We start from the raw sequence: 26,962 nt of genomic DNA on the forward strand, positions 1-26,962 counted from the left end.
AAAATTACAAAAGGAAATTTATTTCAAAAGCATAAGGAAACACTTACTTTTGAACAATGTGATAAACAGATGTCTTGCAAAAGAAAAACAATCATGACATGAAGTTTTTCATTCAAATTTTTGAAGCAAAAGTAACCTAAGTTGTGCATTATTGCCTTAGGAAAGGGAAGGGGAACAATGAGGTGGCAAAGGAAGAAACACAGTCAACTCAATATCAAACTTAAAGTAGAGACAATTCTGCTCAGCTTTGAGTTTACAATACTCTTTAAAAAGAGAGGAAAAGTTACCCCTAAAGTTCAAATTTATATAATTGTAGTCCTAATACAGTTCCTATACTTGAAATGGCTTTCGGCCACCTGGTCACAGTTTTCAAATAGCAATTCCGTATTCCTATGTCTGTTCAGATTCCAAGGGAGCTTAGGTTCAGCTCATTGTCTTTTGGAATGTTTAGATTATTGCCACCACTCCATAATCAAGCTGACCAATTTCTTATGCTCACTTGTATAATTCTAGTCTTCAAAAAATATTTATCCCATAAACATGTGCAGTATTTCTAACAAAGAGGTTTTGTTTTTTTCCCAATGTAAGGGTTAACAGTATTGAAGACACTGCCATTGGAATTACTAACTATTCCTCAAAAAATATGCCAAACTACTAGAAAATGTTACTCAGACACTGGATTTGAGTAGCAAACTTGGGGAGGAAATATTAACTGTGAAACAAAAATATATGAAACATTCAAATGCAGAGCTAAGGACCTATGCTACTAAAAATGCCCATGACATTAAACACTCCACAAACCCCCCATCTGTTTTTTAACCTAAACATTCTATTGGCTAACTTATACAATAATTTTGATTAATAACCTGAGAAGTTAAATCTTCAAAGTGGCAAAAGCAAACAGAGAGAATCCCTTATTACTGGTAGAACATGTTATCAAGTCACTTTTCCTGGATTGCCCTGGTTATTCAATTCCCAAATTCTAAATTATTCTGTGTCATCCTGTAGAAACCTATATGTACATCAGATTCAGTATTTTGGCTGTATTTCTCCAAAAGGGATCGCCAAACTCATCTTTGAAAATGCAGCCTTTGTTTATTTTCAGTTTTAAATAACAATAATCATGTAAGTGCAACGGGCTCAAAATCCCTCACTACTGGGAAGAAAACCTAGATAACAAGTTAATAATGGATTCAGCCTCAAAAGGGTAATCACCATGTCAAAGATTACCTGTTCCTGGAATTTTAAAAAATGATTTATGTTGTGTCGTCAGCATGCATATATATATGTATATATATATACACACACACACATATATATCTTATGTATGTATGTATATTATACATACACATTTCTATTCAAATAGTAAGATCCCATATTCAAAAGCTTATCACAACATATGGAGAAGAGTTAAGTAAGCAGTGCAAAGCAGCTTACATTCTCCTAAAAATGTAATATTTCTACATTTAAGTATTTTGCTCTTAGTACACTAGGTAGGAATGCTGAACCATTGCCTAGCAGCTTTATTAAAAAAAACCCAATGAAAACCAAATGTTAAAATTGACCATTACTCTTCTCTATATATTGGGGGGAAAGGACAGAGGGGAGAAGAAAATCAGTAAGCTTTCAAAACTGATCATCTTTACCAGTTATCAGAAATAGAATTTCATTATATTTTAGATTTGAATAGCTCTCAACAAATTATTAAGATGTTTAAAAGATTCACAATATGAAGTCTGAATAATGATGATATTGCAAAAACAAGATTGCGCACAAAGCATCCAAAAATATTGCTGTGGTTTTACCTTGGACACAACCATGGTCTGTTACAAAAGTAGATCATACATACAAAGGTATAAAGAACAATAAGTTTTTAGCTGAAGGCAGCAGTCCTTTTCAGGGACATCCCCGGCAATCCAATGAGTAGTAGAATTTAAGTATGTTAAGCTCATGACGATGCTGAAGAATGAGATGTCTTATTCAGTAGAGTCTTCCCCGACTACGATTTCCTCGTGCTCCCCAGCCTCGGCCACCTCTACTTCCCCTGAAGGCTCCTCTCTGCTCTACGAAAAAGCGAACAAGGGTTTAGGTCTTGCTCAGGACTTCATGGTACAGCAAATGTAGCTCAGTGCTCTGAAGGAAACAGTAGGCGCTATAAAAGCAGCATTGGTATTCTGCTACACCATCCATAGATTCATTCTGTACATAAAACCAGGACAACATGTACATCAAAGAACATATAACAAGGTGCAAAATATAGTTATAGTTGGTACTCAATTAAATGTACCCTAGTAACAAAGATGTTTCAAGGTCACAATGTTATGATGCTTATCACTATCACAGATAATTAATGAAAGTAAAAATTTCTATACTGAAAATAAAATTAACAAAAAAAGCAACTGGCTTTCAAAAGTTGGTGACATAAATGAAAAATATCTTAAACTATCAATGATCAATTATGAAATATTAGGCTAGATTGACACAATTTTCCTTTCAAATGCAATGAATAGGCAATTTGCTTTGGGTCATCATATTTCAAGCACCAAAACTCAAGAATTCTATATAATAAAAGGGTAATATGCAAATAGACCGAACTGCAGAACAATGGAAGCAATCAAAGCATAATATGCTAGTGATATGCTAAGGTTGCTCAACAGCTTGCTATGAAGTGCACTGACCACCAGGGGGCAGATGCTCCGACCGGTAGGTTAGCTTGCTGCTGGGGTCTGGCTGATTGGGACTGAGCGAGATGGGCTGGACACTCCCTGGAGCCCTCCCACTGTCCCTCCCTGGCCCGATCCCACAGGCCATTCCCCTTGAGCGGGTGCCAGATGCAGGGCTCATGGCTGGTGAGCGCTGCTGCAGCAGTGCCAGCCTCTCCTGATTGGGACTGATTGGGCGCAAGCCCACAGCAGGCATAGTGGGGCCCGGATGAGCGGGAGTGGCAGGTAGGAGCTGCGGGCGGTATTGGACTGTGGGTTTCAGCCTGATCCCTACAGGCCACCTAGAGGGACCCCACCCATGCACAAATTCGTGCACCGGGCCTCTAGTATAGATATAAATGCTGACAGCTTTTCTCCCTGCTTAATCAACTATATGAGCTGCTGCTCAGAGATGCTGCCAAAAAGTGATGATGTGTATACATATGGTATTTGGGTTACTGATTATAAATTAACACATTGTTTGCGGGTAGTTTTTAATCATGCACTAACAGGTGGCGCAGGCCATTTTTGCTAATTTTTTGCGCAAATGGCAACGTTCAGTAAAATTACAGTAACTTTAGTTTACGTATTTATGTTACCCGCATTCTACCGCTAGTCTATAAAAAACGTATTAATACGTGTCCCGCGCTCTACTACACTGGTAGAACATATAAATACGTAAAACGTATAAATACGTTTCCCGCATACAATGTGTTAAGCACATCTTTTGCTGAAAAATCAAGTCACATGTGTCATATGGTAGAATAAGATGTTGACTCATTAGGCAGTCTCTTTTATAGCTCCAGAGACATATTCCTGAGGAGTCTTTCCAGTAAAGAAAATTGATTGAAGTCATCAGCAAGCCTGGACTTTCATCATACATAAATTAAGAGTCTCAAATTTCTAATTCCAGAGATCAAATCTCTTCATTGAACTTTCAAACTTCCTCATTGCGGAAGGCATATTATTAGGAGCATGAAAAAGAAACAGTGTTGCTATTTTTGGATCCATAATGTTGGATACTTGAAAAATTCCTATTAAGTTGGCACTGCAACCCATTTTTTCCCCATTATATGCTAGAAATATAATTACCTTATTTGGGTGACGTTTTGATATATATTTTTTTTTCCTCCAGAAACTCGTGAGTTAGATAACTAACTAGATCTTTCTCCAGCTTAGCCAATATTTATGTTTAATAGAATGGGATCTGATTCAAAGTCACCTCTCATGACACATTATTCTAAGTTGATCAGTATCCACACCACTTAAATGGAACCGTCATATTTATTACCCCAGTGAACACATTCAGAATATTACTAGATGTTCTGAGGACAAGCAGTAGGCGGACAAGGACCAGGGAGGATCACTAACACCACATTTGCCAGAAGCTATAGCTCTATCCCTGAGGGAGAATGCATAGATTGTCTTGCCCTGAAGCTAGAACAGGGAATACCAGGAATGGATGGTTCATGCCAATTTCCTTTCTTTTTTTTCTGTTGGCTCCTCTGAATACAAAAGGCATATTTTTCTCTTTTAAGTGCTTGGTGCTACATGCTCAGTTCAATGAGCCCACAAGAGTGTGTTAAAAAGGAACCGGATCAACTGTTTCCCCAATAACTCTAATTCCCCAAGCTAACTCAGAAAAATCACACAAAACAGCTATAACACTATATATAACTAATAATGAAAATCAAGTACAACAAAATCTCTGTCTAATCTCGCATACTGCTTATACCCAAACGGAAACGCTCACCATAATTAAAGTTGCCCAAATTGCCGCTGTATTTCCCACTAGGAGGATTATAAATCTGCCTTGCATCTCTTTTTGGTCCTGCTGGAGATTTCTTGGGTGGTGAACCAGAAGTTGTATCTTCAGTGGCCCTCTTTTGCCTATAACAGTAAAAAGAACCGCAATAAAAAAAATTGCATTAAATCAGAGGGACTTATAATTTAGCATAGGCACTCTAAAGATGATAGTCATACCAGAAAAAAGGAATAACATTCTGATGTCATCAAATTAATTGTGTCTTAGTTATGCAGACATCGAAAAAGATTTACAAGGCTTTAAAATAATCTAGAATACGTAACTTCAAGGACTATATGCAAGTGAACCATTTTGTAAAACTTGTCAAAGTCGTTATGCTACACAAATACAAATAGGCTGAAAAATCTAGGGCTGTATTCCATCAGTTTATTTTATAAGTTCTGGAATTAGATTTTATATTTTAAGTCATACTTCTAATAGTCATATTTTAACATCTTATTAAGAACCACTTAATAACGTACCACTTTGTACAGTAAATATAACATCTGAATTCAGATTTTCATATTTGTAAATCATAACACTTAAATTCTTTTTAAATATAATTCTTACCCAATTTCAACCTTCTGTACAGGTTTCCAGGATAATGTTACTGTGCTCTTATAAGAGGGAGGAATGTGGAAGAGATCCTGAAGAGACAAAATTAGATAAGATTTCTATAAATTGATGGTAACTGGAGTGGTTGGGTGGTGAGGATAAGAAACAGGGAGACATCTTAAAGATTAATTTTAGGAAAGGAAGCTTTAATTTATCTTTCTCGCTCTTGTGCTGGTCCTAAAAAAATGCTGCAAGAAAAAAACTAAACAAGGACAATTTTGTTAAAAGTTACACCTGTTACTACCCTGCTGGTGTTGCTCAGTGGTTGAGTGTCAACCTATGAACCAGGAAGTCACATTTGGATTCCAGGTCAGGGCACATGCCCAGGGTTGTGGGTTCGATCCCGGGTGTGGGGCATGCAGGAGACAGCCAATCAATGACTCTCTGATCACTCACGTTTCTTTCTCTCTCTCTCCCTCTCCCTTCCTCTCTGAAGTCAATAAGAAAAGTATATATTAAAAATAATTCTTTTTTTAAAAGGTACACCTATTATTAATCCCTTTGTTTTGCACAACACTTAAGAAACTGAAGCTAAGTTTTTTCTAAATGTGATTTCAAGTTTCAGGATAAAATATCAATAACAAATAAGTATTTCTTTTGCATATTTTTAAGTAGTTCAGAAGTAAAACACTACTTTTCTAGCAAGCTTGGGAGGACTGGGTAAGAAAGGAATAATTATTACCTTGATTAAAACATTGATGTTATTTGTTATTTTCAATGCAACAACTTTAATCTTGTTCTGCAAAAAGAAAAAAAAGTAGAATGCCAATAACTTTTACAATGCATATTCTATTACACTACTCTTTCAGAATCATTATTCCTGGTTTTTTGTTGTTGTTGTTTTTCTTTTTCCTATAAACCAGTGCAGAGATGGCAAAGAAAGTAAATAATCTTAACAGGTTAGAACATTGAAGTGTTATCTACAATCTACCTGAAAAAATCAGTAAGGGACAGGTCATATGTACATAGGAATTATTTAAAAAATAATCAGTTTAGAAAACATACATTAGTTTAGCCTGGCAGGTGAGGCTTAATGGTTTAGCATCGACCTGTGAACCAGGAGATCACATATCCACTCCTGGTCAGGGCACATGCCCAGGTTGAGGGCTTGATCCCCAGTGGGAGATGCACAGGATGCATCCAATCAATGATTTTCATCATTGATTTTTCTATCTCTCTCTCCCTTTCCCTTTTTCTGTGAAACCAATAAAAATATATTTAAAAGTATAATCAGTTTAAGTTAAAGATAGACATGATGAAAACTTAAAATATTTCACTAGGATTGGGATGAAGAACGATCACAATAGATGAAACCAGGGAACCAAATATCCCAACACAAACAAAGTTTGGTATAGAATTAGCAATATAATATTTTTCCTAATATTGTGCCCCAATTTAGTATTTGGGTTTCAAAAGGATGAAATTAAAAATATGACAACCATTAATATTTAAACAATACTAGTATGTACTCCTAATGAGATCCTAGGGAAACATTGGTATGTATCTAAGTTTGGTAACATTTTCCACAAACATTGGAAACATTCAAGATATTGCAATGATGACAAAAATATAACTTAGCAAGTAACTAAAATATAACTTAGTAAATATGTAGACAATCTTCTAACATCATGTATCACAACACAGACTTATAGCACCATTTCAAATAAAGTCGCATGTTACATTTCAATGTATGAATACAGTCTGAATTGGTAATAAATGGTGGCTATTATAAAAATTTCTTTTGAGATGTGACTCAGTATTCCTACCTCGTCTGTTTTTAAGGCTTCGCCTGTTTTACCCTGGAGAGCCAAGCGAAGTTGTCTGATATAAACCTGCAGGCCCCGTGCAAAGTACTGCAGCCTAAAGGAAGAAGTATTTGTTAATTAGCAAATTATCACTTCAACTTTATTTTTCTACTTCAACTTAGACAAACAACACCTAAAAAACACAAACTGTATTGCCTTCTCAACAATTTCTGACTTCAACTAGTCACTTCTAGTTGGAGACACTTCGGAGCAGAGTAATATTAACTCCTTTTAACACGATCCAGCCCAGTTGTTTTCCTGGGTTTGTTTTAGAATGAGTATCTTCTGCACCATCTAATATGAGGTTCACATATGCATCATAACCAATGGTAGCACTCTATCCGCATATTCTCTTGCTCATGAAGTCACACCTGAATCTGAGATCTAAAATCTCTGAATCTGAAAATATCTCAAGATGAGGTTGATGGGCTGCACCATCACCTGCAGTTTTTGGCCCAACACAGTACACCATGTTGGAAGCTGGCAAAACCACACTAACCCGCTAGAGTAACTTAAGTTGCCTGCTTCTGATCAAATGTTTCATATTAAACCTCTGCTTTACCAAAGAGTAGAGAAGAGTAACAGATGATACAGAAGCTAAGCATTTCAAAATTTAAGATGTGAATTTGTTAACTTGGGGTATTAGAACTTGCCCAAATCATAAAGCAAGTGGGGAGAGCCAGAGTCCATTTTTTTGGAAAAGTTCTTTCTCTCCCATATACGACAGATGTTATATGTTTGCATCCATTTCTGTTTTGTGGCTCTTCTATTTTGTTCCACTGGAATGGGGCCGGGTGGGAAGACAGCTCTTATAAAAATGAAAATAAACCCAGGGAGCATCAGATAACCATCGTCTTTGCCAAGGATTAGACTACTTCAGTCATACATCACCTAATTTTAAAATCTTTGAGCTTTTCTGCATTCAGTTTGGCTGTTAAGAAATCTGGAAGTTTTCGACCCAACTGGTGGAAGCTGTACAACAAACATTCCACATAACTGAATTGCAGCTTAGGTTCTTCATTACCAGCATTCTCCCCATTTTCTGCTTCTTCTGGAGGGAGAGGCATGTACTCCTAAGAGATGAAGATACAGAGATATTTGCAATCTGTTCTAAATAATTATAAGCATATAATTGTAGGGCATGCTTTTATGGTAAGGCATGAAGCATTAAAACATACCAAGATCAGAAATTTAAGTAAGATATGTCTTTAGACCTTTTGGATCAATGATCTACACTGTCAATTCTCCATATTAACCTATGTTATAGCTGCTACTACTACTAACAATGACAATGAAAGTAGCTAACATTCATTAGACCCTCAATGTAGGTGGAATTCTGAAAGCTTAGTATCTTTCCTATGGTGAAAAAGTTAGTCAACCTAGGTTAACCTCATCAGTTGATGATCTTAACCTACTACATTAGGCTAATTCCAAAAATCTTCTTTGAATATTAGTCCATATTCTCTAAGTATTGACTCTTTTTTCATTCAAAAAGTACCACCAAAGGCACCCTAGTAGGTATTACAGATACTGGATGACTCCATTCACACTATGGACCTAATGCTTATCGCTGCGTCTTAACTGCTCATACCCAACAAAATAATTTGGTGACTCTGATGATTTTATCAGACAGCCTATTTTCTCTACAATTATGACTTAAATGACTTTATTTCCTAGTTGCTAAACCTACCAGGCCTTGCACAGCAACCTGGTGAAATGCAACTGATATAAAAAATATTTTGACAGAGGACTAGCAGAACACCCTACTATATAAATCCTGTATTATACTTCATACAAAGCATCAACAACAGAAAAAATGCCAAAGATTAAAAATAGATTTTTTTTTTTAAAAAGTAGAAAACATGTGGCCTGAGCAGCTAACAGCACTTGCTAATATTGTTTAATACTGTAACTTCAAAATTTGGCTCTCCATAACCTAGAAATTAATACTACACTATTATACTCAGGGGGTATATAATTTCCATGGGGGAGGGGGAGTTCTTACCAATAGCTTATCAAACAATTTTCTTAAATTTGTTTCTAGCTTTTCCATGTCACCACAAAATGAACTCATTTCCGCCAACAGTTTCAATACCTAAAATACACAATTCACTGTTATATTTTCTTGAATAAGCAAAAACTGTAAAATAAGAATGATTCTAGATAACTACTTAAGACTGCTTAATTTTCAGTTGTACTTTTATGTAATCAGAATGTTTGACCTGAAAAAAATCGTTTAGAGAGATAGCGCTATATTTTACTGTTGAGGAAATTAAAGGTCAAATAATAATAAATGGCAGTTGCAGGGCAAGACCCTAACACCCAGCTCTCAGAATTTTCAACAATCAAATATAATAAGGAAAAGAATATACATGATATTTTCTGCTACAGGTTAATAATGATAGTGCTAAATACAATTCAAAAGTGACAAATACATTAACTAACGTGACAATTTGTAGAAAAACTGAGGAAGCACTCTTAACAGCAAATAACATTTTTTTTTTAAATCTTCACCGGAGGATATTTTTCCATTGATTTTTAGAGAGAGTGTGGAAGAGAGAGGGAAAGACAGAGAAATATTGATGTGAGAGAAACATCAAATTGGTTGCCTCCTGCATGAGCCCCGACCAGGGCCCAGGCCAGGGAGGAGCCTGTGATCGAGGAATATGCCCTTGACTGGAATCAAACCCGGGGACCCTTTGGTCTATCTACTGGGCCAAATTGGCTAGGGCAGTGGTTCCCAAACTTTTTTTGGCCATGCCCCACCTATGTATTTCCAAAATCTGGATGCCTGCCTGTGACAAATAATTCTTTATTATTCAAAAAGTGAACTTCTATTCACATCGAGGAAGCCTAAAAGGCCATTAACTTGGTCTAAACAAGCTTCCAAAGGACATGGCATCCATGAAAGAGAAAAAATAAAAGAACAAAAGGACAGTTGAAGTACTGAGAAAGAAATCACCAAGAAATTGTAAAAAACAAACAAAACAAAACGAAGTGATATGAAAATATAGCAAATAAAGTTTCAAAACATATAACAGAGAACTGAAATGCATAAATATGTCACAATGTATATTTATATACTGTATTTGAGGCCCCTAGAACCATAAGAAATGAAAAAAATTCACTGTTAATAACCATCTTGAATTGCCCCCCTTAAAAATCAAATTGCCCTCCTGTGGGGCGTGTGCTCCACATTGGGAACCACTCGGCTAGGAGTTAGCAGCAAATAACTATTTATTAACACTTAGAGAAGGCCTCATTTGCTATTAAAATTTAGTCTCTCGTATTTGCCACTATTCTTGAAATTCATCTTTGCTTAATTCAATCCAGTCTGATAAGCTAAACCCAGAACATTTGAAGCAAACTACAGTGTACAATGAGTCTTCTTAACCCCCAAGACCTATGCAGGAAGTACATTTTCATATTTCAGTTTGATTCAACAATCATCAAGTGACTTTCAGAATCAGGCTCTGCACTAGATTCTGGGGATATGAAGATGAATATGGTTAAATGTGAGGAGATAAGTAAATGTAAAGTATTACACATGCTGTGAAAAAATGTATATAAACATTAGAGCTGAGATACAAAGGAGAGAGATGGAGTAATCAATTCTATTGGAGAAAGGATAAAGGATATTTTGTGTTAATCCAGCTCTATCAGTTGAGGATAGAGATGGGAACTATCATTAGTTAAATACCTTACTTAAAAGTATTAAGACTACAAAGGTAGAGACTGGCTACAATGAACACTATAAGCAGTGCTTTCCCATTGCAACAACCTTTAATTGAATTCATAAATCATTCCTATGTAATTCATCCTAGGACAGATTTTTGCTAGCCATCACCAGACCTCTATTGTCTTAGAAATTGGATTTAAGTTAGTGGTTTATATTTTTATTAAAATTAAAATATGAGAATGGCTTTTCAGTACCAGAAGGAGAAATCTTCTCTTACCTCCAACTGTATATCAAGACCCTCCACTGGAGTAGTTAAGGAGCTGAGGTTAGGTAGAACCTGCTCACAGAAGTAAGTCACAAACCTTGTGGAATGCACATTTTTCTGTAAAAAAACAAAAAACACTGAGTTGTCAAAAAAGGGAGACACATTCTCTCAAATATAACAGTAGAATGTCATTCCCCAAATGCTCACTGAGCACTACAGCATCAAGCACTGTGGCTACAATTACAATGCAGTGCAGACCCCAGAGCACCCCAGAAATAACCTCTATAAATCTTTGTTTTGGAGAAACTAAGATGGCGGCATAGATAAACACCGGGAAATTGTCGCCTCACACAACAATTGAAGAATACCGCAAGGGTCAGAGCAAACATCGTCCAGAACAACAGGAAGGCTGGCTGAGTGTAATTTCTACAACTAGAAGAAAAGAGGGGCACGCTGAGAGCCAGAGGAACTGCGGAGGTGAAGTGCAGAGGTACGGCGGCGGCTCGCGCGCGTGGAAAGGGGGTGCCGCCTGAGGACGCGGCTGTCTTTTTGAATCACAAGCTCCCGACTGCTCTGAACTCCGGTTCCAGCGGGTCTCTGGGGACCCAGGGCTCATACGGGGAGAGGCTGGTCTGTCAGGCGGCAGCGGGCGAACTTGAGGGCGGCTTTCCCTCAGAGGTGCTTGCAGCTGTTACCGGGACACTGAGACGCGCGGCTCCGGGCGCGGAGAATCACCATAGCTGCTTTCACCGCCCTTTGACTCCCTGAGACCCCGCCCCACCCAGGCTGCGGCAGAGGCTTTTGCATGTGAATGTACCTAACTACAGCACAGCCAGGCAGACCCGGAACTTCCAAGAGAAGGCCCAAGGCCCCGCAGCGGCTTGCATTGCTTCACAGCTGAGCCTCTTCGTGGCTCCTGCTGTGTGGCCTCAGGCAGGGGCTGAATTAGCACCTCCTTAGATCCAGGAGCCACTGCACCCAGTGGTCAGAGGGGGACCATTCTCCCACTTCAGACACAGCTGATTCCCACAGCCAATTGGCCTGGAGGTCAATTCCTCCCAGTGATCCTACAACAACCAAGGCACCAAGAGTGCACCAAGAGTGTCTACCCCAGGTAACTGGGGAGGCTGAGCCACTGGGCCCTACAGGACACCTGGCGCGCAGGGCCACTCTATCAACACAGGGAAGCAGCCAAAATGCGGAGACAAAGAAAAAGGTCACAAATGGCAGAAACGGAGGAAAGCAAACGACTGGATATAGAGTTCAAGGCCACGTTTATAAGGTTTTTCAAGAATTTTATGGAAACCGCCGATAAATTTAATGAATCCCTCAAGGAGTATAGTGAGACCATGGAGGACATGAAAAAGGACCAACTAGAAATTAAGCATACACTGACTGAAATAAAGAATAATTTGCAGAGATCCAACAGCAGACAAGAGGATCCCAAGAATCAAGTCAAAGATTTGAAATACAAAGAAACAAAAAATACCCAACCGAAAAAGAAAAAAGAAAAGAGATTCAAAAAATATGAAGATAGTGTAAGGAACCTCTGGGACAACTTCAAGCGTACCAACATCAGAATTATAGGGGTGCCAGAAGGAGAGAGAGGGCAAGATATTGAAAACCTTTTTGAAGAAATAATGACAGAAAACTTCCCCTACCTGGTGAAAGAAATGGACTTACAAGTCCAAGAAGTGCAGAGAACCCCAAACAAAAGGAATCCAAAGAGGACCACACCAAGACACATCATAATTAAAATGCCAAGAGCAAAAGATAAAGAGAGAATCTTAAAAGCAACAAGAGAAAGACAGTCAGTTACCTACAAGGGAGTACCCATTCGACTGTCAGCTGATTTCTCAACAGAAACCATGCAGGCCAGAAGAGAGTGGCAAGAAATATTCAAAGAGATGAATAGCAAGAACCTGCAACCAAGATTACTTTATCCAGCAAAGCTATCATTCAGAATGGAAGGTCAGATAAAGAGCTTCACGGATAAGAAAAAGCTAAAGGAGTTCATCACCACCAAACCAGCATTATATGAAATGCTGAAAGGTATTCTTTAAGAAGAGGAAGAAGAAAAAGGAACTCTTACCATTTGCCACAGCATGGATGGAACTGGAGAGCGGATAAATACCACAGAATCTCACTCATTTGTGGAATATAATGAACAACATAAACTGATGAACAAGGACTGATCCAGAGACGGAGAGGCATTGATTGGACTGTCGGGACTTGGAGGGAAGGTAGGGGAGGGTGGGGGCAAGGGGGAAAGATCAACCAAAGGACTTATATGCAAGCATATAGGCCTAACCAATGGACACGGACAACGGGGCGGTGAGGGGATGAGCGGGGGGGGGGGGGGGGGGGGGGTAGAGGGTACACATATGTAATATCTTAATCAATAAAAAATATTAAGGAAAAAAAATCTTTGTTTTTTTCAATCCTCACCCGAGGATATGTTTTTATTGATCTTTTTTTTTTTTTTTTTTTTTTTTTTCTTGAGAGAGACAGAGAGAGAGAATACAAGAAACATTGATTGGTTGCCTCCTGTACGAGCCCTGACCAGGGTCTAACCAGCAATCTTTGGCACACAGAATGACACTCCAACCAACTGAGCCACTCGGGCAGGGCAACATCTACATATCTTTTAACTGTTCCAAATTTTGGGGAAGATTCCAGTGTTGAATTTCAGATTGTACATTTTCACAAAGGATAGATCCTTTAAACTTTTTTTTTAAACTATGGTATGCACATCCCGGAACACTGATGGCTAGAAATAGCACAAAGTCAGAGATAAAGAGCATATATACTTAAAACAACAATCTGTTAGAAAATTTAAGAAAAAAGGTTAAATTACTAAAGCAAGTATTTTAGAAACTCAGCCAAATTATAATTTATGATGCAAAATTCTCAAGATTTTAAAAAAGTCTCTTAGAAAGACTTTAAAGAAACTTCTTGCTGCTTTGGTCTCTCACCATCCCTACTCAAGCCCCCATAAACTAAATATTGATTCCACTATGTTACTACTTTTACGCAAAGGTTTGAAGAGAATGCTCAAGTGAATATATATAGAAATATAAGCTGCCCTGCCAGCGTGGCTCAGTGGTTGAGCATTGACCTAGGAACCAGGAGGACACATTTGGATTCCAGGTCAGGGCACATGCCTGGGGTTGTGGGCTGGATCCCCAGTGTGGGGTCATCACTGATGTTTCTTTCTCTCTCTCTCTCTCTCTCTCTCTCTCTCTCTCTCTCTCTCTCTCTCTCCCTTCCTCTCTGAAATCAATAAAAATATAGTTAAAAAAAGAAAACACATAAGCTAACAGAGTAATGAAAATAGTATCTATGTAAAACCAAGACTCACCGAGAAGAGGGGTACCGCCTGCCGAGTGCACTGTAAGAGCCTGTCCACACAGTCGGGATCTGACGGGTTGAAGGTTTGTTCTAGGTCAGCCTGTTCAGCCACCAACTCTACCAGTTGCTGTCTTCCACTCACTGTCTGTAAGCTCTTTAAGCCAGACAGTATCTTCATGAACAGGACAAATTCTTCACCAGTCACATCTTCTAGGACCTGGAAAGAGACAGTAATTCAAAACAAGTGTCTTTACCACTTGAATGGGAAAGATCAATATTAAAGCAATGTAACATTTATTTCAGTTACTAAAGTCAGTTTGCTCTTAATGTTTCTGAAATACTGATGAGAGTATAACTTCTAGCTTCAGTCAATTTAACTTCAGAGTAGAACATTATTATCCATACTAGAGGCCCGATGCACAAAATTCGTGCAAGAGTAGGCCTTCCTTCCCTCAGCTGCTGGCACCGGCTTCCCTCGGGCACCCGGGTCTTGGGCTTTCCTCTGGCCGCAGGCAGGCACCTGGGCTTCCCACGCAGCCCCAGCTTTGTCCAGAAGGTGGTCTGGAAGGACGTCCAGTCTAATTAGCATATTACACTTTTATTATTATAGATGGGGTACAATGTTGTCTCCAAAGTGGCAAATTTGGTTCTTGGAAAATTTTTTTATGTCTAAAGCACAAATGTGCATACAGTAAATAAAAAGATATTGAGTATATCTGTGGCACTAAAAATTCATAAAAGGGTAGCTAAGGAAAAAAATAAGTCTAAAAAGGCTCTTTTGGGAGTGACAGCAAAATAAAGATTGAGAAATTATGTAGTAAATCAGATCCGGTTTCCTATATTTAAAAGCTGCCTCATTCACGCTAATGTGGTAATTGCATACAAAATAGAAGACGTATTCCACCAGATTATTAGCTGGAGCATAAATAAAATATGCTGACATTTCCAGCTGAATAACTGCTCCTTCCTCTCTCACTGACAAAATCTTATTAGTAAGCAAGTGAGCAGTAATATCAGGAAAATTTTGGAATTTTCCTAAACATATAAAAAAGTAAATTATTCCCAAACTTTTACACTTCATAAGTGAAAATTACTTGTGACACATCATGATAATCTCAGCTTCTATACTTATGCTAGATCTGGGGGCACGCTCTTGAAGAGCTTATAGAGTCATGAGGTAGGATGAAAAAAATAGGTCATTTCAATGTGATTTCATTTTTATTTTGAAACTATCCAAAATACTGAGAGATTATCCTAAGACGGGTGGGAATTAGGTAAAATTTCCTGAAGGAATTGATCTGTAGACTCCTGGAAAATGCATAAATTTTGAGGTTAGCAATCACAAAGGATTTAAATGTGATCGCATCCCTTTAAATTAACACACATTCATCATTACAAGCAAGCAAAGTGCAAAATACAATGTAAGAAAAGCTTGAAATCCTACAGTGGTTCTAATGGGATATGTCATTTTATATACATTGATGAATACTGCTAAGTTCAAATACGTGCTTTTGCTTTAGAGAAGTTCTATTAAATGACGACCGAAGCTTACCTTTTTGGATTCAGTTAGTATAAGTTCCTCTACTTCCTTTGTTAAGACCTCATCTGGTAAAGTCTTAAGTTTTGTAGAAAGGAATTTGATTGCGCGTTCTCTAACAATGTCTTCTCCTTGAAGGATCTGGCTGAATAAGCCACCTAAAGTCCCTGCAAAACAAAATAGTTTTGTGTAGCAAGTTAATTCTATATCATAATGAAGTTTTTAAATATAACTCAGTTTATAGTATTTCTTCTCAAGTGAGTTAATAAACATCCTGAGTATCATTGATGCTGGTTAAATTAGTATGACGCTTCTACAGCTTCAACTGTAAGTGACCATAGGCTTTCTTCATGGATTCAGAGTTAGACTGAGCATGACTTACCCTTTTTTAAAAAAATACAGATTTACATTGATTTCAGAGAGGAAGGGAGAGGGAGAGAGATAGAAACATCAATGATAAGAGAGAATCATTGATTGGCTGCCTCCTGCACACCCCCTACTGGGGAAATGAGCCCGCAACCCGGGCATATACCCTGACCTCCTGGTTCATAGGTCGACACTCAATCTCTGAGCCACACCAGCTGGGCTTATCATTACTAATAATAAATAAAACGCAGGCATTTTGGAACTGCTTTTGCAATTATTTCTGCTGGGTTTTCAACTCATAAACCTCTTGAGCTAAATAGCTTTTTAAAAAGAACACTTAATATTTTCATGAAATAGATATGTGAGTGAATTCCAGAATTTATCTTTTATGAGTTGTGCCAAACTCCCCAATTTTTAAGACATCAGACTAAGAAGAACAATTCAGAACAAGAAGTGGCCTTACCTTTTGCATCCATCTTAAATATACTTAATAGGGCATTGTTCACTAAGTTAAATTCTGCAGAGTCATCTACAAAGAGAAAAAGTGGTACAACGCATAAAATAAATGTAAAATATCATCTGCTTCATTTTCAAACTTAAGATTCAACATAGATTCTCATGGATTACATTGAGACACATAATTTAAGTAATTCTCTCAAGTACTGAGAAAATACAACTTCCTTAAAAAGGCAGAGAACCTAATATAGCATGCCTGGAAAGGTTTTATATTAAGACTAGAGGCCTGGTGCATGAATTCATGCACCAGTGGGGTCCCTTGGCCTGGCCTGTGGGATCAGGCTGAAACCGCTCTCCGACATTTCCTAAGGGGTCCTGGATTGTGAGAGGGTGCAGGCCAGGCCAAGGGACCCCACTGGTGCACAATAGGGGCTGAGGAGGGACATGGGAGGTTAGCCAGCTGGGTGGGGCGCTGTGGGAAGGCTCCAGGTGTATCTGGCCTGTCTAGCTGAGTACCAATCGGCTGGACCCCAGCAGCAAGCTAACCTACCAGTTGGAGCCTCTGCCCCCTGGTGGTCAGTGCACGTTATAACGAGCAGTTGAGCAGCCTTAGCATGTCATTAGCATACTATGCTTTGATTGGTTAAATGGATGACTGGACAACTGGACACTTAGCATATTTGGCTTTTATTATATAGGACTAGAGGCCCGGTGCACAAAAATCTGTGCACTCGGCGGGGGAGGGGAGGTCCCTCAGCCTGGCCTGTGCCCTCTCGCAGTCTGGAACCCCTCAGGGGATGACCACCTGCTGACTTAGGCCTGCTTCCTGGGGGATTGGGCCTAAGATGGCAATCACACATCCCTCTGGCAGCCTGGCAGCCCTCGGGGGATGTCCACTTGCCAGTGGGGAGCAGGCCTAAACTGCAGTTGGACATCCTTAACGCTGCTGAGAAGGCAGGAGAGGCTCCCACCACCACCACTGTACTGGCAGCCATCAGTCTGGCTTGTGGCTGAGCAGAGCTCCTCCCATGTGAGAGCATCCTGACCACCAGAGGGCAGCTCCTGCATTGAGCATCTGCCCCCTGGTGGTCAGTGTGTGTCATAGTGACCAGTCATTCCCAGTCTTTCTGCTGTTAGGGTCAGTTTGCATATTACCCATTTACTATATAGGATAGAGGCCTGGTGCACGGGTGGGGGCCGGCTGGTTTGCCCTGAAGGGTGTCCCGGATCAGGGTGAGGATCCCGCTTGGGTGCCTGGCCAGCATGGATGAGGGGCTGATGGCTGTTTGCAGCTGGTCACACCTCCTTCAGGGTGTGGGTCCCAATTGGGGTGCCTGGCCAGCCTGGATGACGGGCTGATGGCTGTTTGCAGCTGGTCACACCCCCTTCAGGGTGGGGGTCCCAACTGGGGTGCCTGGCCAGCCTGGATGATGGGCTGATGGCTGTTTACAGCTGGTCACACCCCCTTCAGGGTGGGGGTCCCCACTGGGGTGCCTGGCCAGTCTGGGTGAGGGGCTGAGGGCTGTTTTCAGGCTGGTGGGCGACTGAAGCTCCCAGCCTCTCCTTTTTTCTTTTCTTTTCTTTTTTTTAATTTTGGGATTTATTTACCTTCTATAGCTATCACTGGAGCTGAGAGCCGGCTCCAGCTCTGAGGCCGTTGCCAGCTGAAAGCAGGTATCTAGGTTTGTTTAGATTCTATAATTGAAACTCTGTTGCCATCACTGGCCGCTCTAAGCTCTGAGGCCGTGCTGGCTGAAAGCAGGTACCTGGGGTTTGTTTAGGTTCTATAATTGCAACATTGTTGCATCTGGAGTTCAGAGCTGGGCTGAGGCAGGCGGGGAACCGTGGCTTCCTTCATCACTGGAGCAAGCAAGCCTCATGTTCGCTTCAGCTGCCTGGCTCCCGGCCACTATCTTGGCTGGCAGTTAATTTGCATATCTCGCTGATTAGCCAAATGGGAAGGGTAGCGAAGTTACAGTTAATTACCATGTTTCTCTAGTAGATAGGATGGTCCAATTATGAAACTATAGGAAGTTAGAGGGGAGGAGATCATGATGCATCAAAATCTCCCAAAGAATCTAGTAATTTTGCCTTTATAAACAGAATTCAACACAAAACAACACTAGGAATTGGATAATCACAAGTCATTAAGTTTTAAACTATTAAATATAATTTTTTTAAAGCTAAAAACAGAGTAATTTCAGACAGAAGTTACATATATTTAAAGTGCAGATTTAAATACTATTATTTAAATGAATTTATTTATCTTTGTCTTAAATCTTTATTGTTGAAAGTATTACCTATGTTCTCCTCCTCACCAATTGACCCCTTTTAGCTTGGAGAAGTCATATTCATTAAAAGAATAATGTTAATATTCCTTACCTGTTTGCAAAAGTTGGGTTAGAATATCTGCCACTCGGGGAAGATTTTCTCCAGTGGCAAATTGAGGAAGCTCTTTAATTGCTTGCCGTCGAATCTGGATATAATTTCAAACAAAAATTTAACCAAATACTATCATCAATAAAAACAACAAACCCAATCTTTAAAAAAAACTAAAACCACAGAAAAACCATTAATTAGGGGGCAGATGAATCACAAAAATATAAAACATGAAAATTCTAGCAGTTTCAGAAATAATTTGCTTCAATTTAGCATTCAAGCTTCACAGAATAACTAAAATAAAATGTGGTGGGAAGAGACATTAAATATGATTATCTGATTGGAGTAGACAGATTTGAGATTATAAATGATGGTTTACATATTGATTATACACAACTATTGTTTTTGTTGTTTTTTTTAGGGCACATAATATGTATCCCTTAAGAAAGTCTACAGTGGCAATGTCATATCTAGTAACTATTTTACTTTCCAATTTTCAGTATTGACTACTTAATACACATTTGTGAATATTTTATGTATTTAACTCCAAATATGTAGTCTTGGCTTATTTAGTTTAACATAAAAATGTATGGGAGTTACAGCTAGCAAATTCTGCATGAAATGTTGTTAATTCACAAATTTCATTTGAAAATCATGAATAATAGCTGAAAATTCTCAGAAACCTATATCAGCAGCCAGAAATGCTAAAGGCTAATTCTTCTTATTCTAGCTATCCTATACAATTATTACACATACCAAATATTTTCCTGCTATGAAAAATATTTAGGGTTGTTGAAACTGTTTTATGATGTAATACTACTAAAACTTTAAATATCTAAGGTAAGCATAATTGATTGAAAACTAACATTAGTCTCATTTCATATGCACAATGTATAATCCTATACTAATAAAAGACAAACATGCAAATTGACCGTACTTTTCACTACACCTTAAGCCACGTCCACCAGCCAATCGGAGCGACTATATGCAAATTAACCCAACCAAGGTGGCGGCCGGCAGCCACAGAGCTGGAGTGAGCAGGAGGCTTGCTTGCTCCAGTGATGGAGGAAGCCAACGTTCCCTGCCTGCAGTGGCCCGGCTCTGAGCTCCACTGAAAGCAAAAAGTTTCAATTATAGAAGGTAAATAAACCCCAGATACCTGCTTTCAGCCAGCCATGGCCACGGAGTTGGAGCGAGCAGGAGCCAGCTCTGAGCTCCATTGAAAGCAACAAAGTTTCAATTATAGAAGGTAAATAAATCTCAGAAAGAAAAAAAAAGGGAGAGGCTGGGAGCTTACATCACCAGGGTGCTTGGCCAGCCTGAAAACGGCCCTCAGTCCCTCACCCAGACTGGTCAGGCACCACAGTGGGGACCCCCCCACCATAAAGGGGATGTGGCCAGCCTGAAAACAGCCATCAGCCGCTCACCCTGGCTGGCCAAACCTCCATGGGGTGAGGGTCCCCACTGGGGCGGACATCCTCCAAGGGGTCCCACACTGCAAGAGGGCATAGGCCGGTCTGAGGGACCCCCACCGAGTGCACAAATTTTTGTGCACCGGGCCTCTAGTGAGTTATAAAATAATGGCCACAACCCATTTTTAACCATGAATAATGAATAAGCAAAACAAAGTATCTTGTAATTCTATGCATTTTTCACAGTTGAAGGGTGGTGAAAGAGCAAAATATTTTCTCAAATGTAGAGAAATGGTATGACATTGTGCCAAACCATATTGCAGTATTTTATTAGGCACTGAGATGACTGGTACTTAATTATATGAACCATGCACATACAATGTCTGGAAATGGCAACATCTGAAACCTTATTGAAAAGCATCAATCATACACTTACTGATACATCTTCATCCTCACAGAGGTCTAATTGTGCATTGATAGCAGAATCAGCCAATTCTGGAAAATGCTTAAAGAATTTTGGAATAAACTGAGCCGCTAATCTTTTTTCCTTGGTACCACCTTTCACACCATCCAATATCACTTGATAGGCATCTTTATGCTGAAAGAATAAAACAGAAAAGAAACACAATTCTGAATGATGAAAGCTAAACAAACTTGTTGAACCTAAATTAGTAAAATTTTACAAAGACTAAGCTTATAAATAGGGCTTGTTTTGGAGTGTTACTGCTTAAATTGGACACCTACCTTCCTTCCATCTGTTCCCTGCCCCCCGCCCACGAGTTATTTGTGAGAAGGGAAAGAGAGAAGGATGACTCTAATTTTAGTGGAAAAAGCAACTAAGCTTGTTGATGTACCAACACTTCTTCATTCTAGTGATTACTGACCCCAGCCTTGTGACTGCATCGTGCTTTAAAAATTGGAATGAGAGCCGCTCGATACACTCAGGATACCTGTGCCACTGGCTGCTCAGACCAGATGACATGTTAGTGTTGCAAGCAGGGCTGTTGAGCATTTTTTAAATCTGCTATTATATAGATGCTACTTGAGTATAAATATTTTTGTGGTGATTAAAAAAAAAAATTGTAATGAATGTGGTAGAATCCTCGAAGAATTGTTACATGTATTTAAATATATTTGTTTCCAATTAGCACTTTAAAGCAGGTGAAGGGGATACATTCCTGAAATTAAGCAATACGACAAAGGAAGCTTTACTTTGCCTCACATTTTAGAATATGAAAATGATAATTCATTCTATATAGCCAGCCAATTTTAGATTAAGATTCAAATGTCACATATTTAGCTTTTTATTAGAATAATGCATTCAAAACTCATGTTTCCTTAAAAAAAAAAATTTCAGAAGTGCTCTCCTTCAAATGCTCATGTCAACTAGTTCTGAATCTTCCTATACTCCTGCCTCCAAAATCAGTCCTTTCAATAAATGACAATGATCAACCTGGCAAGAACGGTAATAAATATGGAGACTATAGCTACATCTCCTGTTTGGACATCTGGATAAAACTTTTAATTACTAGAAAACCTTAATCCTTAAACATTATAATAATGATAGCAAATGTGTAAACAGGATAGTGTTTACTCTGTATAAGGCAATTCGCTAAGTGCTTTAGATATGTGAGCATACTTCAGGCCATCAAGAGGGGAGTAACTAATAAATATCTAATGAATTACAGAACTACCAAAAATTTAGTTAAATAAAGCAGGATGCAAAGTTACTGAGGTACAGTAGAATCTCAATTAAGGGCATTCCCTTATTAAATAATCAAAAATAAAGTGTTCTATGTATCGAAAGGTTAGGTCATATACTGCCAACCTACTTAAAAAACACATTCTAAAAATCAGTTCTAAAAAAACATACATTCCATAAAAAAAGATACTAAAATAATGCTATTTCATGAAATATAAGTCAGTAAAGTTTATACTCTTCTACCCTGAAAAGCCAGTGTACTCCTGTGTAAGGATCTAATCTTAGAAAACCCGCGCCAGAAAACCCTAAGTGCCACAGTCCCTTAACAGGTGTTTGTATTTTGTTTTGTCTTTTAAACTTTAAAAAAAAATTGACTACATCAAATTAAGTATTTACACTTTACCATTAAATAAATTCATAATCATTTGAAGCACAATTTAAAATAATGATGGGCCACAGCTCTATGATGGCTGGTCAGAAGCCCTGGGCAGAGCACAGTGGAAAGGGGTCCGGGAGGTAAAGGAACAATCAGCAGAGGAAGGAGAACTGAAGGAGCCAGATGCAGAATGGGGAAAGGAAGGCTCAGTAAGTAGGCAGAAGCCAGGAGCTACACGAGGAAAGGTGACAGGGGGTTGGAAGGTTCTGAGGTATTAAATAAGGCTTCATTGACAATTTCTCAATCATAGTCTGCTTATCAGAAAATACATGTGCATGGTCTGAGTGGACTGCCACAGTTCAAACCCGTCTTACTCAGGGACAACTGTAAAAGGGTGTAACCCTTAACTCCAAGAGTGTTTACAATTTAGCAAGAAACTAAGAAAAGTCCTCACATGAAATAAAATATAATCTGAAGTTCTATAAATGAATACATAGTGCAGGAGGTTAAAAAAGAGAAAAATATGATCTGCTTGAGGAAAATTAGCTGACAAAACCTCAGAGAACTTATTTAGTATTGACAGTAGTGCCAAGGGCACTCCCTCATGGCAGCAACGTGAGTAACTGTGGTACTCAACTCTTTGTCAAAGGGTGAAAATCAACATTAGAAGGAAGGTCTGGACTAAGAACCTCAAATAGATATACCTATCTGGTCTCAGAAGTGTCCAGATAGGTATCTATCAGGTAACTTAAATCTTGACTGTAAATCTAAGTTATGAAAATTAGGCTTTGCAACACTAAGAATGAAAACTTTCTCTCCTTAAAAAAAAAAAAAAAAAAAAAAAAGCAAGCAAGCAATGTCTCTTCCATTAAGTTGGCTCTTGCTTTTGTTAAATTTCACAAGCAGAATCCTAAAACCCACCATCCATTTTTGCTGAACAGTTTTAGATATTTTTTTTTCTAAAAGAGATGAAGTATTACACAAGAGAGAATTTGTAAGCATTATGGTTTAGTTCCGCTTTAGGTCCCTCAGAATTCACTTCATTATGCAGAGGTCTTTTTGTCTTAAGTAGTTGCTTGACAGCTATCATTACAGTGTCATGCAGGTACTGATCTCCCATCATCTACAGGGAACTGTGCTAAAATCTTACCGCCCAGCAGTGTCTGCTACATGGTAGGCACTCAAAAAATGTACTGAATAAATAAAATCATGGGCCTCAGTGAAGTCTGCAGGAAAGGTGCCTTTTCTGCTTTTTCACAAACTTATGGCTCCTAAGCGCTTTGAGAAAGACATTTTTGACCTCTTGAGAGAGATCTCTCAATCTAATCTGGTAGTATTTATAATTGAAGATGACATATGAGGGGAATGCAAGCAATTCTCAATTATCCATAATGCTGCATAGATAAATTCAAGTTTGGCTTCCATTTGCCCTATCGTACACTGTAAATAGGTGGCTGTCAACCGTTTTTCTACTCCAGCAAAAGGGTGGGGAATAGCCAAGATCTGGAAAAAGTCCCATCGGTGCCATCAGTAGATGAGCGGATAAAAAAGCTGCAGTACATTTACACCATGACTACTACACGGCTGTAAAAAAGAAGGAACTCTTAAACTTTGCAATAGCACGGATGGATCTGGAGCAGCGATGGTGAACCTTTAGAGCTCGGCGTGTCAGCATTTTGAAAAACCCTAACTTAACTCTGGTGCCATGTCACATATAGAAATTTTGTGATATTTGCAACCATAGTAAAACAAAGATTTATATATTTTTTAAAATATATTTTATTGATTTTTTACAGAGAGGAAGGGAGAGGGATAGAGAGTTAGAAACATCGATGAGAGAGAAACATCGATCAGCTGTCTTCTGCACACCCCCAACTGGGGATGTGCCTGCAACCCAGGTACATGCCCTTGACCGGAATTGAACCTGGGACCTTTGAGTCTGCAGGCCGACACTCTATCCACTGAGCCAATCCAGTTAGGGCAAGATTTATATTTTTGATATTTATTTTATATATTTAAATGCCATTTAACAAAGAAAAAATCAACCAAAAAAATGAGTTCGTGTGTCACCTGACACGCGTGTCATAGGTTCGCCATCACTGATCTGGAGAGTATTATGCTAAAGTGAAATAAGCCAGTCAGAGAAAGACAAATACCCCATGATCTCACTAATGTGTGGAATCTAATCAACAAAACAAACTGACAAACAAATGAAATCGGGAGCCAGAGGAGAGGTGAGTGGCGGTGAGATTGGATAAAGAAGGTGAAGGGATTAGCTGAAGAATATACAGACAGATACCATGGACAGGGGCAGTAGTGGGATGAAGACCAAGGGACAGGGAGGTGGGGGTGGGTGGAGGTGGGCAAGGGGAGGGGAAGGGGGACACCTGCAATAATCAACATTGCAAAATTTTAACTAAAAAAATGAAGGTGGAGACATGGGACATCACTATGTGTAGGGTTTCAAAGTTTCCCTACAAGGTTCCTGATCCACCTCTTTGGGAGCGAAACATCTGTAAACTGACTGAGAATCACTGTTGTAGCTTCTACCCATTCCCTCTGCTGATGTACAATTTTAGGGAGAACATCTATAATAATAAAAGCATAATATGCTTATTAGACTGGACGTCCTTCCCGACGACCTTTCGAAAAAAGCCGGGGCTGCAAGGGAAGCCCGGGTCCGGGCAGGCGAGGGGGAAGGAAGGCTTACTCTTGCATGAATGTCATGCATCGGGCCTCTAGTTTACTATAATCTTCCCCAACTCAGCCACAGTGAGTGAGAATATCTTCACTACTACCTCTTTCTAGGAACAACAAAATCAAACTATGACTGACCACAGTTCTTCCCACCTTGTCTTAATGGGCAGACAATTTCTCCTCCACAGCCGATCTATAACCCACACCTTATATACATCTACAACAGGCAGCTTATATTTCTTATTAGTGATGTCAAAATTTTCTACTGAGCCCTAACCAGTTTGGCTCAGTCGATAGGGCATCCGCCTGCAGACTGAAGGGTCCCAGGTTCAATACTGGTCAAGGGCATGTACCTTGGTTGTGGGCACATCCCCAGTAGGGAGTGTGCACGAGGCAGCTGATCGATGTTTCTCTCTCATCGATGTTTCTAACTCTCTATCCCTCTCCCCTCTCTCTTCCTCTCTGCAAAAAAGTCAATAAAATATATATTTAAAAAAAATTCCCTACTGAAACGGGAAGTATGTAGGGGAGGAAAATCACGATACTTGGAACTGTATATTTACAATTCTAGATTAAGCTAAAACAAGGTTCCAACATTTCCCCGCCTTCGGCTCAGCAATGACACATGCCCAGAGAAGGGACCGGGAGGGGGCAGTACCACAGCCTGGCTCACGCCAGTAGCTCTAGGATGGTCCACTTCCTCCTTCCAGCCGGAGAATCCCATGAAGTTCTAAGCACTGGAAATACAGATGGCATGGGATTTCGGACAAAAACAAGTCAAGGTTACCCTCCGGGAGAACCTGGTTCTTTTCCCAACAAAACAAAGGCACACGCCCAGTGAGCAACTCCTCAGCGTCCCGGTCCCCGGGGCTGGGAAACTCACACAGCGGCCCCGGCTGGTGCGGACACCACACTCCTCCAAGCGCGTCGGGGCACACGCCGCGGACCGACCCGCTGCCGACACCTCTGCTTATAACGCTGCACGCTCCTTGCCCCCCGCACGGCCCTGCCATATTTTACAACACTTTTCATTAAAAAGTTAAATAGAACCTATCGTCCTTATTGACGCATCGCCAGCCTCCCTCTTTAAGAATACATCCCGGCAGAGCGCCGGTCAATCCGACTTGTACCTGCAGCGCCCGGCACAGCGTCCCGGTGGGTGGCGGTAGGTCCTGAATAAATGAAATCCCGAGCCCTCCCTCAAGTCCGGGCGAAAGGCTCCTTTTCTTTCTTTTCTGCCCCCTACCAACTTCTGTCTCCTAAATGAAGAGCAGGTTGTGACCTCAAAAGAAAGACATGTCTGAACTCTCCCTCTCGTCCTCGGAGGGACTGAACCCCACCGGGAAGGAGGAGGAGGACTGGGGCTCGGGAGGAGAACTACCGGGAGGCCGAGTTCGAAAGCGCCACTGGGAGGAAAGGCTGCCCCAGGGAGGCGGAGGGGGGCCGCCGGGCTCCACACTCCCAGACCGGGGCCCTCCGCGACCCAACAGCCGGCGCGGCCGGGCGCTCGCGGGACGGCGCAGCGCGGTCCCTCCCGCCCCGGCCCCGGGAGCGCTCCCGAAAGGCCGCGGAGCGCAGGGCCCTGAAGGCCGCTCGGGGACCTACCTGGCCCACTTGCTCCGTGGCATCGGCCAGGATGCCATAGTTGCGGTAGAGCTCCTCCACGGTCGGCATGGCGAGCGACAAGCCGAGGGTTCGCTCCTGCGGTCGTCGTTGTCCGCGCCGGCTCCACCGCCGCCCCCGAAGTTCCTGCCCCCAGCCCGCGAGCCGCACTGTGAAGCCTCTAGCTGCCGCCAGCACCGCCTCCAGTCGCCGC

At 40.2% G+C, this 26,962-nt stretch overlaps 1 protein-coding gene and 1 pseudogene across 6 annotated transcripts; both read right to left on the minus strand.

Annotated features, from left to right (window-relative positions):
• Window positions 1–26,962, minus strand: API5 (apoptosis inhibitor 5). Of its 6 annotated transcripts, none has more exons than XM_059709616.1 (14): window positions 26,752–26,962; window positions 20,808–20,969; window positions 18,963–19,056; window positions 16,588–16,653; window positions 15,774–15,925; window positions 14,232–14,438; window positions 10,883–10,987; window positions 8,932–9,021; window positions 7,818–7,999; window positions 6,888–6,981; window positions 5,804–5,860; window positions 5,077–5,153; window positions 4,456–4,592; window positions 1–2,063 (listed from the first exon to the last, which is right to left on the minus strand). In XM_059709616.1, the coding sequence occupies exons 1-14, from the start codon at window positions 26,818–26,820 to the stop codon at window positions 1,981–1,983; spliced, it is 1,575 nt and encodes a 524-aa protein (XP_059565599.1). In that variant the 5' UTR covers window positions 26,821–26,962; the 3' UTR covers window positions 1–1,980. The 6 variants fall into 6 exon arrangements, with proteins under 6 accessions (XP_059565599.1, XP_059565594.1, XP_059565598.1 ...); XM_059709611.1 differs by having other exon boundaries at window positions 1–2,058; window positions 26,752–26,960; XM_059709614.1 differs by lacking the exon at window positions 1–2,063 and adding an exon at window positions 2,065–2,199 and having other exon boundaries at window positions 26,752–26,960.
• LOC132241693 (small nuclear ribonucleoprotein E-like) lies at window positions 6,993–7,616 on the minus strand (annotated as a pseudogene).

The sequence above is a fragment of the Myotis daubentonii genome, chromosome 9, assembly GCF_963259705.1.
Source record: "Myotis daubentonii chromosome 9, mMyoDau2.1, whole genome shotgun sequence".
Lineage (NCBI taxonomy): Eukaryota > Metazoa > Chordata > Mammalia > Chiroptera > Vespertilionidae > Myotis > Myotis daubentonii.

Coding starts and splice junctions, on each gene's coding strand:
- API5 (XM_059709616.1), bottom strand. CDS start 26,820: ATGCCGACCGTGGAGGAGCTCTACCGCAACTATGGCATCCTGGCCGAT. Junction 20,970..26,751: donor CCACGGAGCAAGTGGGCCAG/GTAGGTCCCCGA, acceptor TTATTCTTTCAG/CATAAAGATGCCTATCAAGT. Junction 15,926..16,587: donor ATTTAAGATGGATGCAAAAG/GTAAGGCCACTT, acceptor TTTGTTTTGCAG/GGACTTTAGGTGGCTTATTC.